This window comes from Dicentrarchus labrax, unplaced genomic scaffold, assembly GCF_905237075.1.
Source record: "Dicentrarchus labrax unplaced genomic scaffold, dlabrax2021, whole genome shotgun sequence".
Taxonomy (NCBI): domain Eukaryota; kingdom Metazoa; phylum Chordata; class Actinopteri; family Moronidae; genus Dicentrarchus; species Dicentrarchus labrax.
The window spans coordinates 23,656,458-23,675,109 of NW_026136708.1; the positions used below are offsets into that span (position 1 = coordinate 23,656,458).

An 18,652-nucleotide genomic window follows, 5' to 3' on the forward strand; every position below is an offset into this window, starting at 1 on the left:
AAACCCTGCATACAACAACCTCTCGATACAAATCCATTTATTTATTCGCTCATTGAAACTGTACAGACTTAAATATTGACGATACAAAGAGGTGCACGATGGGAGAGCAGAGGGTGTTGGGTGATGGGAGGGTCAGGCCACTTCCTCCATGTAATCGACTCCGTGACTCTGACTGAGCTGAGACACACTCAGGTCCTGGGTGGTCTCATCCAACTGCAGAACAAACACAAACAGGTTGAAGGTAAAGATTTAAAGAACAGAGCGGGTAAGACCTGAACCAGGACTCTGAGGGTCTGATCACCTTGTCGCTGTTGTCAGGTCCCTCGATGGAAACTTCCTCAATCTCCTCGCCGATGCTGAGCTCACTCTTGGAGAGGTCGGACCGATGGCTGGACCAACAGAAACAGAGTGTTCAGACCGGTTTGTTTCTACAAGACTCCAAACCTCCTGCAGAGACTCAAAACCACCTGCAGAGACTCCAAACCTCCTACAGAGACTCAACACCTCCTGCAGAGACTCAAAACATCATACAGAGACTCAAAACCTACTGCAGAGACTCAAAACCTCCTACAGACTCAAAACCACCTGCAGACTCAAAACCTCCTGCAGAGACTCAAAACCTCCTACAGTGACTCAAAACCTTCTGCAGACTCAAAACCTCCTACAGAGACTCAAAACCTCCTGCAGACTCAAAACCTCCTGCAGAGACTCAGTCCACTAATAGGAAGCCTTACATGTAGTCAAAGCTACAGTTCTGTTCAGAGCAGAGACAGTTTCAGGGATGGTTTTGAACCGATTCTTGGAACCTTGGTATTATAGTGAACCAGTTTTGAGCAGTACTACTTTAATCAAGGATACTAAGTATCAGTGGAGGGCGTTGTACAACGACCTGTAGTGTATGACACTCCCACTTTGGTTCCAGAGTTGCTTTCTTGAAGCCAACTTTTTGGATTCCAAACCAAATCCTCCATAAACACTAAAGTTAGTCATGGAGTTCCACAAGGTTCTGTACTTGGACCAATTCTATTCACTTTATATATGCTTCCCTTAGGCAACATTATTAGGAATCACTCCAATAACTTTCATTGTTATGCAGATGATACCCAGTTATATCTATCAATCTATCGATCTATCAAGCCTGATGAAATTAATCAATTATGTAAATTACAAGTCCCACATAAAGCAAACTTCTAGGACTTCCTTTTGTAGATAATGTCTGTTATGATCTGGTGTCATACAAATAAAACTAAACTGAATATTTGGTCAAAATGCTGCAACAGGTTAAAACCAGGTGTTTGAACTGGAACAGTTCCCTGTTGGTGTAAAAGACCTGAGATAGAAGATACTGCAGGGGAACAATTTTAATGTAAGAAACAACCAAATGTACTTTGTTCATTTGTACGGTTGATTATTGGAGGTTGAAGGAAAAACCCTGAAACAGCTCTTTGAAGGAGTCAGAATTAAACAAAACGTACTTTTCAACAAAAATGTCAAGTTTCTGACAGTTTCTAGCATTTTTTTCTGACTGAAGCTGTTAAATAGGTTTTAAAGAGTTAACGTGACCGAACCTTTAGACAAACTATGAGTTAAAAACAAACTAAGTATTGAGCCTGAAGGAACTGGAAAGAATGAAAACCTCATAATGTAGAAGAATTGAAACATGTTGTCCATCTTACCTGTTAAAGTCATCGTCATATTCAACATCGTCATCTGTGAAACAAAGTTTTAATTAGTCAAATTAAACAATTTGAATTCTTTAACAAGCTTTATTAAGTTTTTCTACAACAACCCCCAAAATGAACAGACCAAAAACCAACAGAAGAGAAAATCCAGACACATTATTGAAATGTTTGCAGATGACATTCACATTTATCACTCGAAGAAAAAACTTTTACAGTTGGTTGTTAAATAATTTAATTATTTAAAATGTTTGATGTTCCTTTAAAGGTTGAAACTTCTGGATGCAAATAATAAATATGCAACGTTCAGTTACACTTTCAGAATAAAGTTTGGTTAGGGTTAGGAAAAGGTTGCAAGTTACTTAAAAGGAAATGTTAACTTTTGGTTAAGACACCAACAGTGACCTCCACCCCACCAACTCCATATGTAGACTCTACACTACGTCACCTGACTTTGACAGTCGCTAGAGGGACAGCTTCATATTTTAAAGCAGAAGGCGTCAATCAATACATTATGAATACAAGCAACAATACCTATTCTTTGATTTGGTGCTAAAGTTACACTTATTTTTTATCATTTTTACTGTTTTATGCTGCTGTAAAAAAGAACATTTTGCTTTTAACCAACTACAAACAATATAAACTGCCTGATTGTCAGGATTTCATCAATACTGATTGTAGTATAGATGTACTGGCTCATTCAGAACTCCTTCCCCTTCAAAACAGGCCTTTGGGGAACCACTTACCTGATGCTAGTGAGATTACTGGACCTACTTACTGTAGGTATCAGTACATCAAATGACAGCATAATGGTACAAATGATTACCCCGATAGTGGAAGTGAAACACAGAGAACCCAACAGGGACAGATTGTTTCCTGCAGGAGGACAGAAGTTCTGACAGTTCCTACCTAAATGCAGAGATCCGGTTTTATCGTTCGGGGCCTTTGAGTCTCTGAAGCCTCGTTCTCTGGAGTTCGACACACCTGCAGGAAGAAAATCAAAAGTCTTCAGGTTGACGCTGCTGTCCAGAGGACGGGACGCCCCTCAGCTCTACTGTTCAGACAGTGACTGTAATGACGTCTGCAGCCTGTAGGGGGCACTGTACTGACCGTTCCTGCTGTGGCTCTGCTCTGACACACTGCTTCCTCCTCCTCCTCCTCCTCCTCCTCCTCCTCCTCCTCCTCCTGGTCTCTGGGCCTCGGACAGGGACCCTGCTGGACTTTCTCTGGGCCTGGATGTCTCCACCTTCCTGAGACACAAACAGTACACAGTCAGAGGATTACTCACAGATCTGGATCCTGATCTGGATTCTTTGGAAGCCCATTACATTTTTCTTCCACAGAATCATGATCTGGATCTCCATTAAAGGATATTTAATGACTGAGCCACCAACTTTTGAGCTGAAACGTGAACCATGCAGGGTCTTTATGTGCTAACATTTAGTCAGATCGTCTCTGTTAACAGTGAATTATACGTATGTACACACAACTATCTTATATACAGGACAGCACTCGCTCACAATGGCTGCCATAAACTGTTCAATCACATAGAACTGACTTTATTTATCTTCTAACCTATTGGTCTATTAAAGAAAGTGTCCGCTGTATGTAAAATGAACAATTATCAACTTACACAACAATGTAAATGATCTTTAATAACAGGCTGTGTGAGTGCAGCTGGTTGAAATGTCTCAACTGACAGAAAGAAACGTCTGTAAACCAGCACTGAATTATCACAGAGTGCAGATTATCCAACCAAACAGACTAAATACACACTCAGGGTGACGTAATCTGAGTGAGGAGCTACAATACTATTAAATATTTGCAGGACAACACAGATTATTTTCAGGTGTGTCCATGGCTGGAAAACTAGTCTCTGAATTTACAGGTTTCTCAGATTTTCCAGGATGTATGGGAAACTACTGACAGTTTGATCTGAGTTTGGTTGAGCTGGACGGACTCACTGAGAATGAGCTGTCAATCACAAGGTAGCCCCGCCCTAAAGCATACCCTGCTTTATGGTCTGTTTTACTCTCAATGGGACCATCAGTTACTAAATGAACATCATGCTGTATGGAAGAAGACTGAAACTAGAGACTGAGACCAGAAACTCATCAGGAAACTGTTTGCTGAGCTCATTAATCAACTTCTCCATAAGACTCAATACAATCAGAGTGGAGCTGCCCCCTGCTGGCTCTCAGAGACACTGCAGGTTTAAGATGGGTCCACCTGTGGCTCACCTGAGCTCAGAGGTCTGACTGCGTTCAGAGAGAGGATCATCTCGCTCACCCTCTGAGTCAGCAGACAGGACAGACAAACTGAGACCAGAGAGAGGAAGAGGAGGAAGAGGAGGAAGAGGGAAAAGAAGAGAGAGTCAGCTTGGAGGTCTGAGACTGGTCCTCACAAAGACACAAGACCAGGACACACTCAGAGACCGCTCATGCAGAAAGGATCTGATCTGAACTTCTTCATCTCTGAGGAAGAACCCGGACGAGAGCGGGCAACCCTCCACCCACAGAGCTGCTGCTGCTGCTATAGACGGGTTATTACCTCTCGCGCAGGTGCAGGAGGTATGAGCTGGTTGGCTGCCGTCTCTGAATATGTCTGTGAATTTGTCTGTGAATGTGTCCTAGCAGACACACACACAGACAGACAGACAGACACACACACACACACACAGACAGACAAACAGACACACAGACAGACACACAGTCAGACACACAGTCAGACAGACAGACAGACAGACACACAGTCAGACAGACACGCAGACAGACACACAGTCAGACAGACACACAGACAGACACACAGACAGACAGACAGACAGACAGACACACAGTCAGACAGACACACAGACAGACACACAGACAGACAGACAGACAGACAGACAGACAGACACACAGTCAGACAGACAGACACACACAGTCAGACAGACACACAGACAGACATTAAGGAGGTCGTGTGTTGTTACTGGATCTCCTCATCAGTTTGACCACAGTGTCTCTGTGTGAACGAGTCCTCAGACCACAAACACTCCTCACTCAGTCGGGACGCCGTGCACTGGACTCACTCGCTGAGGCTTTTGCCTCGTCTCATGGGGGGGACGACCGGCCCAGAGAGACCCTCCTCCCTCAGAGAGACAACAGGGGGGACGCACAGGTGGGAGTAAGCAAGGAGACAGGAAGTAGAACAGAGATACAAGGACATTTAAGACATAAAGACAGTTTGAGGAGATAAAAGAGACAGGTAGGACAGGTAGGACGAGCTCAGAGACTGAAGATGCACTGATTTCCACTTCCTGTATGTTCCTGTAGCATTATTAAACAGAACTAAATGACTGTGCTGTGTTTGACCATCATTGGACAACATATAGATGGTTCACACTTTAATATCTTTAATATGTTGTAGACTCTTTGAGGACTCCACACGTCTCCACTGTCTCTTTGGAGACACGTTCAGGTGAGTTGATCATCAGTGCATCCTCAGACGACGAGGGGGGGGATCTGCACAGAGAGCTGAAGACAACATGGAGCTGTGAGACTCGTCTGAGTCTGTAAGAAGCTTAAAGTCAAAGTCTCCAGAGCGGCATTAAAAGAGGAATAATCCTTCCTGCTCTCTCCACTGGAGGAGGAAACTAGTGATTTTCTGCAGCAGACGATTGTAAAAGATTCAAAATGTTTCTACCATTTCAATACAACTCACGCCGGTTCCCGAACTATCACACAACCATTAATCAGCTGACCAATTATCAGTTATCTGGATAATCAGCTGATCCACAAACATCTGCAGGCAGCAAGCGTCGTCTCCTCTCTGTGGAAAGCTGCACATGCTCAGTTCGTGAGAATGAACAGATCATGAGCTGAAGCACCAACGACTGCAACGATTAGTGGATGAACTGGTTCGTTGTCAGCTATTAATCAACTAATGTTTGGATAATCGATCCAAATTCTCTGATTGCAGCTTCTGAAAGTGGATATTTTCTGCTTTCTACAGGTCGATGGATCAAACTAATAATCAATTAATGGAGGAAATGATCAGATCATTATGAAAATAGTCGTTAGCCCCAGTTGGAGGAACTGCAGTGACAGCGTCTCGCCTCACGTTGAACCCTGAGAGGTGGTCAAACGCTCAGGAGACAGCTGAAGACAGTGGACCTTGAGTTGAGGGTATTTATCTGAGAGACACGTGTCCTGAAAGTGGAGAATGAATCTCTGCTGTGGAGATCTTTACAAGAGATGATCTGTCCAGAGAGGGTTTGATCCTGGAGCTCTGCAGAGGGTCAGTGAGCGCTCATACTTACTGACTGTTGCTCCTTTCTGAAGAACTTCACAGGCAGCAGAGACAGAGAACACACAATATCTCAACGTTGAACAAAGACTGACAGGAAAGCACTGATGCTGATCCTGTGATAATGTAAACAACAACAACAACAACAACAATAAAGACAGATCTTCAGATATCAGTTCACTATGTGTACCTTAATGAACAGACTCACGGTTTATACAAAGCTAGTTGCTCCCCGTCTGAAAATACCTTAAAACGTTATCTGTTGTTTGGTAATGTGGTTTATAGAAAGCCAGGCTAGCAGTTTCCCACTGTTTCCAGTCTTTATGCTAAGCTAAGCAGTACAGACAGAAGGTCGGTAATGTTAAAGAGTTCGGTCTAGACCTGCTCTATTTGAAAAGTGTCCTGAGATAACTTCTGTTATGAATTGGCGCTATACAAATAAATTGAATTGAATTGAATTGAATTGAAGGTATCAAACTCTCAGTGAGAGGTGAAAGGTCAGGCGTTCCTCACCAGCCGTAGGTCTTCTGCGGTTTGGGCAGCGGGTCGTCAAAGAAAGAATCTCCCTCGTCGGGGTCGTCCTCCAGGTCCAGGTCCAAACGATCCTTCTTCAGACCGGACGAGGAGGTCCTGTTGTCGGACGCCCCGTCGGCTCTGGAGACCGGCTGCTGGAAGTCTCCTTTCCCCAGAGACGACGCGCGCTCCGACTCCTGAGCGTCGGCATGACAACAGACAGAAACAGGAAGCAGAACATCAGACAGATGGTGAAAGATTAAAGAGGAAATATAGATCTGTTATAAACTATAAAGGGTTATATTTATATATATATATGTTTATATACTCATTAAATCCACTAATAATTCATTTTATACAAACTCCTTTATGTCAACAGCTAACTTAAGATTGATTATTGATTATATATTTGTCTCTTTTATCTTTGAACCATCTTCATAATGTGGTCGTCTTTCCAACATAGATTAGCTTAGCATATAGCATTTATAAATACAGGAAAGGAGGAAGTTGACCGAGGCTTGCTGAGCTGTGATTGGAGCACAGAGCAGAAAGGGGGCGGGGCTATGAAGAGCCATTATTTAAATACCGGCTTGTATTAAATCAATAGTTATTGATATAGATTTCATTGGCAGTCAGGTGGGAGCAATCAATCACATATTGTATTGATGATTTGACTACAGCCGCTGATCTGCACTGACTCTGATCATCTTCATCATCTTCATCATCTTCATCAGGACCTGAGGCTTTAAGTACAACTGCAGCAGGTGAGTGAGTGCGGCAGGTGAGTTAGTGCGGCAGGTGAGTTAGTGCGGCAGGTGAGTTGAGTGCGGCAGGTGAGTGCGGCAGGTGAGTTAGTGCGGCAGGTGAGTTGAGTGCGGCAGGTGAGTGAGTGCGGCAGGTGAGTTAGAGCGGCAGGTGAGTTAGTGCGGCAGGTGAGTTAGTGCGGCAGGTGAGTGCGGCAGGTGAGTTAGTGCGGCAGGTGAGTTAGTGCGGCAGGTGAGTGCGGCAGGTGAGTGAGTGCGGCAGGTGAGTTAGTGCGGCAGGTGATGATGACATCAGCAGTTTGTTCTGGTCAGCAGCAGCTGTTCTCACATGCTAACGTAGCCTCGTGCTAATGTAAGTGTTTACAGATGATATTGATCAGTATACACTGTATCTGTATGGATGATATTGATCAGTATACACTGTATCTTTATGGATGATATTGATCAGTATACACTGTATCTGTATGGATGATATTGATCAGTATACACTGTATTTTTATGGATTGTATTGATCAGTATACACTGTATCTGTATGGATGATATTGATCAGTATACACTGTATTTTTATGGATTGTATTGATGCTGTATTGACAAGAAGATTGTGGACATTAACTAATCCTATCACTTTATAGAGCCCTGAACTCGTCTCGAACCTCCCGATCCAGTAAACAAGCCTGGGAGAGAGATCTGATCTCTACTGATGACAGGAAGTGTGGATCCATCTGTAATGAACCAGATCTACTCAGTTTAGAAGTCTACACAAATCACAGCAGCTCTTGCGTCTGCGCCCTGCTGTACATTGGCAACTATATCCACTGTTTCTGGTTGTGTGTGAAGGTATCGGTCTGGTGGAGGAACTCTGTTATTGTTAGTGTCCAGCAGAGTCTAGAGCTAAAAGTCAGAGCTACGTAGCATACTGTGCTAGCTGCCATTAATCTGCAGTATCAGCAAACATCAGGTTTAGGTATAAAGACCTTTGTGTCGCCGTAGAAAAGCTGCTTTATATGCTGCTGTTTGGGTTAGAGACTGTGGCGGTGGTTCAGACTGAAGGATTCATGGAGAGCTGCAGTTCCACTTTATTCTGCTGTTTATTCTGCTGAAACCGTTTCACTTTCAGGAGGAACGTTTCCTCCACAGACTGTGTGTGAAAGCTAAATCACGTCTCCACTCCTACTTTAACTGGCAGAGACGTCAAAGTGAAACTGAGGGGGACTCCTCCATATCATGACATCACTTCCTGTGTGTTCCACCGACTCCAGTGCAGCCAGTGTCTGTCTGGGGAGGCTGTGTTTCCTGTTTCTGAGGGAAATGAAGTATTAACATTAAAGTGCAGCTCTCACAGTGACGGTAACATCCTCCCACTCTGCTCTCACTACACTGACGGATTCACCACAGCCGCTTCATTTAGGTCAGCAGCCCAAATATCTGCTAATTAAACTTCCTCTGTAGCTTTGGATCCCAATCTTTTATTATCTATGTATCGGGCTGAATCCTGCTCTCTGATTGGCTGCTGGGGGTCCATTACTTCCTGATGTTCATCGTTCTAAATGAACAATGTGTGATAAATCTGACAGCACTGATACTCACATCCCATTGGCTGTTCAACTCACTCATACTTTCTATAAGAGATCCTCCCACATCCAAAATGTGGATAGCTGCTAGTTCTATTGTTGACCACGCCGTTACATTATACTGACTGTTAGTTAGCCCGCCGTCTACTAGCGGAACGTTGGCTCACTGTCTGGTAGCATAGCGTTGTTATTGTCCTACTGATTGTATGAGGTCTACTTGTGATGAAACTGTGGCAGTGTTTACGTTGGTGCTGTCAGCACTCGTCTGCTTTATTGATTATGTTGACTAAATGAACTGGATCATTATAAAACCCTCCATGAGGGCTGCTGGGGCTGCTGGGACGTTGCAGAAAGAGGTGAAAGCAGTCTGTGTCAGTCTGTGTGCGTCAGTGTTAGTGACCAGAGGAAGCAGATTATGAAGCAGTGTCTTTATACCTTGGCTGCTGTCTGACTCTGTCCTCTGAGACTGTGGCCTTTATATCTGGGGATCTGTGCACGACAGGAACAGGGACACTATCAACTTAAACTCTGTCTCACTGTATAATATACACCTTTACAGTCTGATCATATCAGCCATAAACTCACTTTCACCATCTGATGGTAATCACATGTTCATTTTCTATATAGTGTTAGTCTGCAAAACCGAGAAGGTGGTCTCTGACGGAGAGCCGGTCTCTGAGGGAGAGCCGGTCTCTGAGGGAGAGCCGGTCTCTGACAGTGAGCCGGTCTCTGACAGTGAGCCGGTCTCTGAGGGGGAGCCGGTCTCTGAGGGAGAGCCGGTCTCTGACAGTGAGCCGGTCTCTGACGGAGAGCCGGTCTCTGACGGAGAGCCGGTCTCTGACAGTGAGCCGGTCTCTGACAGTGAGCCGGTCTCTGAGGGAGAGCCGGTCTCTGACAGTGAGCCGGTCTCTGACAGTGAGCCGGTCTCTGAGGGAGAGCCGGTCTCTGACGGGGAGCCGGTCTCTGAGGGAGAGCCGGTCTCTGACAGTGAGCCGGTCTCTGAAGGAGGGAGGAGCCGGTCTCTGAGGGAGAGCCGGTCTCTGACGTACCTTACTGACGGGTGGAGAGCTCATCTTCTCCTCAGGAACAGCAGAGTCCTCGGCAGCCTGAACAAACAAACACTCAGTGCTTAACACGGCTCAGAGCGCTAGCACATGCTAGCTGTGAGGCTGCTAACACGCTAATGTTTTACCATGTTCTTAGTTTAGCATGCTAACAGAGATGGGATGATATACGATATAAAGACACTCAGATTCAGGATAATCAGCGATCAGTGATCATTTTCAACACTGAACTGACAGTGAGAGAGAAGTATTATTGTTACTGTGTGCCACTCTGAGATCAACAGGAAGTACACCTCCTCATGACACACACACACACACACACACACACACACACACACACACACACACACACACACACTCACACAGCGCCACACACACACACACACACACACACACACACACACACACACACACACACACACACACTCACACAGCTCACACACACACACACACACACACACACACACACACACACACACACACACACACTCAAGCTCACACACACACACACAGCTCACACACTCACACAGCACACCTTGCAGATGTTTCCACTTCTGTCCGTCTGTTCACACAAGAGGAAACAAATCAGAAGTTAACTTTCTGACGAGCTGCACAATCATTACAGAGTACTGAAGTAATCCATTACAAGAATTTGCTTCCTTATCTAAAACAAGGACCCGTCAGCGTGTTGATTGTGGCGCCCGCTGTGGACAGAGCGGTACTATTTCTACCATCGTCTCATTGATTTCAAGAGGAATCCGATCCGCAGGTGTTAGTCTGATACATAATGACGGCAGCACCTGGTGGCCGCTAGAGGAATTGCAGCTCTGACAGCTGATTGGCTGATAGTCAGTTAGTCTCACCTCGGTGGCTTTGTGTCGTCCTCTCCGGACCAGCTCCAGCAGCAGAGGAGAGTTCCTGTTCACCTCGGACTCTGACAGACCCAGGTCTCTGCAGACCAGGTCCCGACTGTCCAGACCGTTCAGCTGCAGAGAAACACCATTTATATTTCTCAGTGTGTGTGTGTGTGAGTCAGTGTGAGTCAGTGTGTGTGTGTGTGAATCAGTGTGAGTCAGTGTGTGTGTGTGTGTGTGTGTGAGTCAGTGTGAGTCAGTGTGTGTGTGTGTGAGTCAGTGTGAGTCAGTGTGTGTGTGTGTGTGAGTCAGTGAGTGTGTGTGTGTGTGAATCAGTGTGTGTGTGTGTGTCTGAGTCAGTGTGAGTCAGTGCGTGTGTGTGTGTGAGTCAGTGCGTGTGTGTGTGTGAGTCAGTGTGTGTGTGTGTGTGTGTGAGTCAGTGTGTCATTTTTTATGTATTCATACACTGAACAAAATTATAAACGCAACACTTTTGTTTTTGTCCCCATTCATCATGAGCTGAACTCAAAGATCTAAGACTTTCTCTATGTGAACAAAAGGCCTATTTCTCTCAAATATTGTTCACAAATCTGTCAAAATCTGTGTTAGTGAGCATAATATATAATAATCCATCCACCTCACAGGTGTTGCATATCAACATGCTGACCAGACAGCATCGGTATTGCACAGGTGACCTATGGTCATGAGAGATGGGTCGTGACCGAAAGTACGAGATCCCGGGTACAAGCGACCAAAATGGGTTTCCTCAGGAGGGTGGCCAGCGTCTCCCTTAGGGATAGGGTGAGAAGCTCGGACATCTGCGAGGGACTTGGAGTAGAGCGGCTTGTCCTCTGCGTCGAAAGGAGCCAGCTGAGATGGTTCGAGGGAGGTGTTCCTGGCACGTCCAGCTGGGAGGAGGCCACGGAGCAGACCGAGGACCAGGTGGAGAGATTATATCTCAACACTGGCCTGGGGACGCCTCGGGATCCCCCAGTCAGAGTTGGCCGATGTGGCCAGGGAAAGGGAAGTTTGGGGTCCTCTGCTGAACTTGCTACCCCTGCGACCCGACCCCGGATAAGGGGATGAAGATGAATGAAAAACATGAGGTGATGGTCGTGGATGAATGGCACAACAATGGGCCTCAGGATCTCGTCACAGTATCTCTGTGCATTCAAAATGCCATCAATAAAATTCACCTGTCTTCATTGTCCATAACACACGCCTGTCCATACCATAACCCCACCGCCACCTGTCCATACCATAACCCCACCGCCGCCATGGGCCCCTTGATCCACAACGTTGACATCAGCAAACCGCTCACCCACACGACGCCATACACGCTGTCTGCCATCTGCCCTGTACAGTGAAAACCGGGATTCATCCATGAAGAGAACACCTCTCCGAAGTGCCAGACACCATCGAATGTGAGCATTTGCCCACTCAAGTCAGTTACGATGATGAACTGCAGTCAGGTCGAGACCCTGATGAGGACGACGAGCATGCAGATGAGCTTCCCTGAGACGGTTCCTGACAGTTTGTGCAGAAATTCTTTGGTTATGCAAACCGATTGTTGCAGCAGCTGTCCGGATGGCTGGTCTCAGACGATCTTAGAGGTGAAGATGCTGGATGTGGAGGTCCTGGGCTGGTGCAGTTACACGTGGTCTGCGGTTGTGAGGCCGGTTCGATGTACTGCCAAATTCTAAGAAATGCCTTTGGAGACGGCTTATGGTAGAGAAATGAACATTCAATTCACGGGCAACAGCTCCGGTGGACATTCCTGCAGTCAGCATGTCAATTGCACGCTCCCTCAAAACTTGCGACATCTGTGGCATTGTGCTGTGTGAGGGAACTGCACATTTTCGAGTGGCCTTTTATTGTGGCCAGCCTAAGGCACACCTCTGCAATACCCATCTGTCTGATCAGCATCTTGATATGCCACACCTGTGAGGTGGATGGATTATTAGGGACCGAGCCAGCGACCGCTGGAGGTCCCTATTGTTTTTGCTCGATTTCTTACCTATTCTTCTTATTATTATTATTTTTAGCCCCCTTCGACTGCATTTTTGCCCCCCTGAACATTTACGAAAAGTCAATTTTATTTGGCAAAGTTGTCAGGCCTGGTAAAAATGGGGATATTCTATGCATCGCTTTCGTGTTGGCCACTAGGTGGCGCTATTATCATAAAAAGTGCATTTAGGCTAATAACTTCTGCATAGTTTATCGCACATTCATAAACCTTATATCCACGTGTTCGGTGAATGGAGCTGAATCTCCCCATATAGGCCCCGCCCACTTCCGCCTATAATTTATTTTCGTTAGAGCGCGAAATGTCCTTAAACTACTTTTTCATGTTCCTCCTACACGCTTTGTCCGATTCGCACGAAATTTTTCACCTAGCACCTGGGGACCGCCCTGGCAAAAAGAGTAATTTGAACATTTTTGAAATTTCAAAAAATAAGCACGCTATAAAATTCCAACTTCCTGTAGATTTTTTGTCAAAAAAGGAAGTGGACCATTTCTCCACATTGGTATGTCCGATTGACATCAAACTTGGGTCCATAGTTCCACATGTCTTCCTTAAGCATCGTGCACAATTTCAGGCCATCGCCACTAGGTCGCGCTCTTTAAAATGTAGAAGTTTATAGTTTATATCTCTACAATGGTATGTGTGATTAATCATCAGCCGTCACCACTAGGTGCACTCTTGTTGTTGTTGTTGTTGTTGTTGTTGTTGGGACCAGTTTGGGAACTCACCGAGTTGATCTCTGGCTGGAACACGGCAAGGGTGAAGTCCAGATTAAAGACCTGCAGGAAGTCCATGATCAAACTGGCCACCAGACGCCCTGAAATATATAGAAATATAATATAAAAGTGTAAAAATATATTCATTAAACTACAGTATAAATGATATGTACATTAAATTATAGCATAAATAATATGTACATTAAACTACAGTATAAAATGTACATTAAACTATAGTATAAATAATATGTACATTAAACTACAGTGTAAATAATATGTACATTAAATTATAGTATAAATAATATGTACATTAAACTACAGTATAAATAATATGTACATTAAACTATAGTATAAATAATACGTACATTAAACTATAGTATAAATAATACGTACATTAAACTATAGTATAAATAATACGTACATTAAACTATAGTATAAATAATACGTACATTAAACTATAGTATAAATAATATGTACATTAAACTATAGTATAAATAATATGTACATTAAACTATAGTATAAATAATACGTACATTAAACTATAGTATAAATAATATGTACATTAAACTATAGTATAAATAATATGTACATTAAACTATAGTATAAATAATATGTACATTAAACTACAGTGTAAATAATATGTACATTAAATTATAGTATAAATAATATGTACATTAAACTACAGTATAAATAATATGTACATTAAACTATAGTATAGATAATATGTACATTAAACTATAGTATAAATAATACGTACATTAAACTATAGTATAAATAATATGTACATTAAACTACAGTGTAAATAATATGTACATTAAATTATAGTATAAATAATATGTACATTAAACTACAGTATAAATAATATGTACATTAAACTATAGTATAAATAATACGTACATTAAACTATAGTATAAATAATACGTACATTAAACTATAGTATAAATAATATGTACATTAAACTATAGTATAAATAATACGTACATTAAACTATAGTATAAATAATACGTACATTAAACTATAGTATAAATAATACGTACATTAAACTATAGTATAAATAATATGTACATTAAACTATAGTATAAATAATATGTACATTAAACTACAGTGTAAATAATATGTACATTAAACTATAGTATAAATAATACGTACATTAAACTATAGTATAAATAATATGTACATTAAACTACAGTGTAAATAATACGTACATTAAACTATAATATAAATAATATGTACATTAAACTATAGTATAAATAATACATACATTAAGCTATAGTATAAATAATACGTACATTAAACTACAGTGTAAATAATATGTACATTAAACTATAGTATAAATAATACGTACATTAAACTATAGTATAAATAATATGTACATTAAACTACAGTGTAAATAATACATACATTAAACTATAATATAAATAATATGTACATTAAACTATAGTATAAATAATACATACATTAAGCTATAGTATAAATAATACGTACATTAAACTACAGTGTAAATAATATGTACATTAAACTATAGTATAAATAATATGTACATTAAACTACAGTGTAAATAATATGTACATTAAACTATAGTATAAATAATATGTACATTAAACTATAATATAAATAATATGTACATTAAACTACAGTGTAAATAATATGTACATTAAACTATAGTGTAAATAATATGTACATTAAACTATAGTATAAATAATATGTACATTAAACTACAGTGTAAATAATATGTACATTAAACTATAGTATATAGACTATAAGATATCATATATAGATAGATATGTATAACAGCAGTGTAATGAGTAAATACTGGAACCTAATAATAAATGACAAACTCTACAGTTTATATTATCACTGCAGTATTAATAAGAAAGAGTATTATAGTTTATTATACTTATGTATTAATACAGACGTATTTTATATTAACCCGACCGATACATTGGTCTATTGCAGACATATTGATTTCTGATATGTGTCTATAATGTATAAAGTTTAACCAGCACAGCACAGAGTAAACAGAGTCTGATGATGATATTGTGGTATTATTAAACTACAGTATATAAAGTTATATTAGTTAACATTAGTACATTATAGATAGAAACATTATTTTACCTCTGGAACTTAAATATTCTTTAATTAAGTTATTTGTTGAAGAAAGCAGCTTCCCCCCCTTCAGAATCTGAAAGCAATTAATACAATTCTGTGTCTGTCTGTCTGTCTGTCTGTCTGTCTGTCTGTCTGTCTTCTGTGTGTGTGTGTGTGTGTGTGTGTGTGTGTGTGTGTGTGTGTGTGTGTGTGTGTGTGTGTGTGTGTGGCTCTCTACCCCCCCCTGGTGGCAGCTGACAGTACAGGTCAATAACAATCAGGATGAACTGACCGTCTTTCGTGTTGAGACATTTCTTCAGGTTTTCATTGACCAGAGGACTTTTATTCTGAAACAGAGAACAGAGTCAGCTCCAGAGGAACCAGAGGAACCAGCCAAACCAGTGGAACCAGAGGAACCAGAGGAACCAGTGGAACCAGAGGAACCAGAGGAATCAGAGGAACCAGAGGAACCAGTGGAACCAGCGAAACCAGAGGAACCAGAGGAACCAGTGGAACCAGCGAAACCAGAGGAACCAGTGGAACCAGAGGAATCAGAGGAACCAGTGGAACCAGCGAAACCAGAGGAACCAGTGGAATCAGAGGAACCAGTGGAACCAGTGAAACCAGAGGAACCAGAGGAACCAGTGGAACCAGTGGAACCAGTGAAACCAGAGGAACCAGTGGAATCAGAGGAACCAGTGGAACCAGTGAAACCAGTGGAACCAGAGGAACCAGTGGAACCAGTGGAACCAGTGGAACCAGTGAAACCAGAGGAACCAGTGGAATCAGAGGAACCAGTGGAACCAGTGAAACCAGTGAAACCAGTGGAACCAGAGGAACCAGAGGAACCAGTGGAACCAGAGGAACCAGAGGAACCAGCGAAACCAGAGGAACCAGAGGAACCAGAGGAACCAGTGGAACCAGCGAAACCAGAGGAACCAGAGGAACCAGAGGAACCAGTGGAACCAGCGAAACCAGAGGAACCAGAGGAACCAGTGGAACCAGAGGAACCAGAGGAACCAGTGGAACCAGCGAAACCAGAGGAACCAGTGGAATCAGAGGAACCAGTGGAACCAGTGAAACCAGAGGAACCAGAGGAACCAGTGGAACCAGTGGAACCAGTGAAACCAGAGGAACCAGTGGAATCAGAGGAACCAGTGAAACCAGTGGAACCAGTGAAACCAGAGGAACCAGTGGAACCAGTGGAACCAGTGAAACCAGAGGAACCAGTGGAATCAGAGGAACCAGTGGAACCAGTGAAACCAGTGGAACCAGTGAAACCAGAGGAACCAGAGGAACCAGTGGAACCAGAGGAACCAGTGGAACCAGTGGAACCAGAGGAACCAGAGGAACCAGTGACAGGGTCTGGGGTTACCTCCAGTCGGTCCTGCTCCTCCATCGCCAAGAAGACTGCAGCCCTCATCTCTGCCTGCAGGAGCAAACACACACAGACATTATGGGATGTCTATAAGCTCCAGCAGAGAGAGGCTTTTATTGTGAAGGAGCCTATCAAGTGAAATAAAAGTATAAAGCAGACTGAATGTATCATTGTGTGCTGCTGTAGAACAGGATGTGACCTCTGCACTCTCAGGCGATTATTGATCACTGCTGATCAATAATCAATCAGTGTGTGTTACACATACACATGAAGTGGGGAGGTTCTGAAGGAGAACTGGTTCTGGTTCCGAGTGGGGTTCCCCAGTGTGACAGCTGAGTATATAATTATTATATATATTTACATATAATTATATATAAATATATTATTTTATATACAATATAATTATATATATTTATATTGTATATATATATATATATATATATATAATTATATTTATATATAATATAATATTATATTATATATTATTATATATATATAATAATATATAATATAATATTATATTATATATTATTATATTATTTATATTATTATATATATAATTATTATATAATAATAATAATATAATAATATATATAATAATATATAATTATATTATATTTATATATAATTATTATATATAATAATAATTATATATAATAATTATTATTATTATATATAATAATTATATATAATAATAATTATTATTATATATAATAATTATTATTATATATAATTATTATATATAATAATAATTATATATTATTATATATTATATATAATATAATAATATATAATAATATATAATATTATATAATTATTATATATAATAATAATTATATATAATAATAATTTATATAATTATTATATAATATTATATATATATAATATAATTATATATAATAATAATAATAACTCCATTAGCCGGTTAGCACAGCTAGCTACCGGCTATATTACATCATCCGGTTCGAAGCGGCACCGGCGGGAAAATAAAGTTCTGATAGAAGATGATAGATAAGATCCGTAGACGGGTTCTGGTTCTGGTTCTGGTTCTGCTAGAAGGATCCGGTTCTAGTTTAACCGACTGCTTCCACTGCTGAGCTAACGTTAGCATAGCACTGCTAGCAGCCGGTCCGGATCGATATCGGTACTGATCGATTTAAAGTTCGGGACCTTGAGCTTGTTGAGGACTCCGTTGTTCTCCAGGTTCTGGATCAGCAGGTCCCGCAGCTCGGTGTCGTCTTCAGTGGCCGACATGTTTATCTGGAGCTAACTGAAGCTAACTGAAGCTAACTGAAGCTAACCGCTGTCAGGACAACCAACCAAAACACGGAAGTCCCTTCTTCTTCTACGGTTTGAATGTCCGCTGACACAGCGCTGGAGGACTGAGGGGCGCCCCCTGCAGGGCGGACTGAGAGCGCAGTCCTGGAAACAACACAACAACTAAATGTTTGTTGTTTTTCATTATTTAATTATTATAAATATTATAATTAATAATATAATAATATTGTCTGTTCATTTACTTTTTTTACTTCTAGTGAGCATTTTATTTGGATGTGTGCTTTATTTAGTAAAACTATAAAATTAGAATAAAAGAATAAAATTTAAATATGAAACAGACCAACAGAACTGTTGACAGGAAGCAGTTTAATCTGACTGTTGGTAATATTAAATATATCTTCTCTTCTGGCACTGAGCCTGAAATATTCAGATACTGT

At 41.5% G+C, this 18,652-nt stretch overlaps 1 protein-coding gene and 1 long non-coding RNA gene across 10 annotated transcripts; one reads left to right on the forward strand and one right to left on the reverse strand.

The window, feature by feature from the left end:
• Positions 1 to 20: 20 nt before the first annotated feature.
• Positions 21 to 18,280, reverse strand: cep43 (centrosomal protein 43). Of its 6 annotated transcripts, XM_051409173.1 has the most exons (16): positions 18,108 to 18,280; positions 16,935 to 16,988; positions 15,852 to 15,906; positions 13,484 to 13,572; positions 10,739 to 10,861; positions 9,861 to 9,917; positions 9,247 to 9,300; positions 6,477 to 6,673; positions 5,977 to 6,000; positions 4,747 to 4,806; positions 3,920 to 3,997; positions 2,790 to 2,929; positions 2,589 to 2,663; positions 1,677 to 1,710; positions 302 to 389; positions 21 to 213 (listed from the first exon to the last, which is right to left on the reverse strand). In XM_051409173.1, the coding sequence occupies exons 1-16, from the start codon at positions 18,189 to 18,191 to the stop codon at positions 133 to 135; spliced, it is 1,293 nt and encodes a 430-aa protein (XP_051265133.1). In that variant the 5' UTR covers positions 18,192 to 18,280; the 3' UTR covers positions 21 to 132. The 6 variants fall into 6 exon arrangements, with proteins under 6 accessions (XP_051265133.1, XP_051265135.1, XP_051265134.1 ...); XM_051409175.1 differs by lacking the exon at positions 4,747 to 4,806; XM_051409174.1 differs by lacking the exon at positions 9,247 to 9,300 and having other exon boundaries at positions 18,108 to 18,279.
• On the forward strand, positions 7,130 to 7,580 carry LOC127368439 (uncharacterized). Of its 4 annotated transcripts, XR_007885824.1 has the most exons (4): positions 7,156 to 7,240; positions 7,275 to 7,291; positions 7,392 to 7,438; positions 7,503 to 7,580. It is a non-coding gene; the product is annotated as an uncharacterized LOC127368439 (long non-coding RNA). The 4 variants fall into 4 exon arrangements; XR_007885823.1 differs by lacking the exon at positions 7,275 to 7,291 and having other exon boundaries at positions 7,130 to 7,240; XR_007885822.1 differs by lacking the exon at positions 7,275 to 7,291 and having other exon boundaries at positions 7,183 to 7,257; positions 7,310 to 7,438.
• Positions 18,281 to 18,652: the final 372 nt, after the last annotated feature.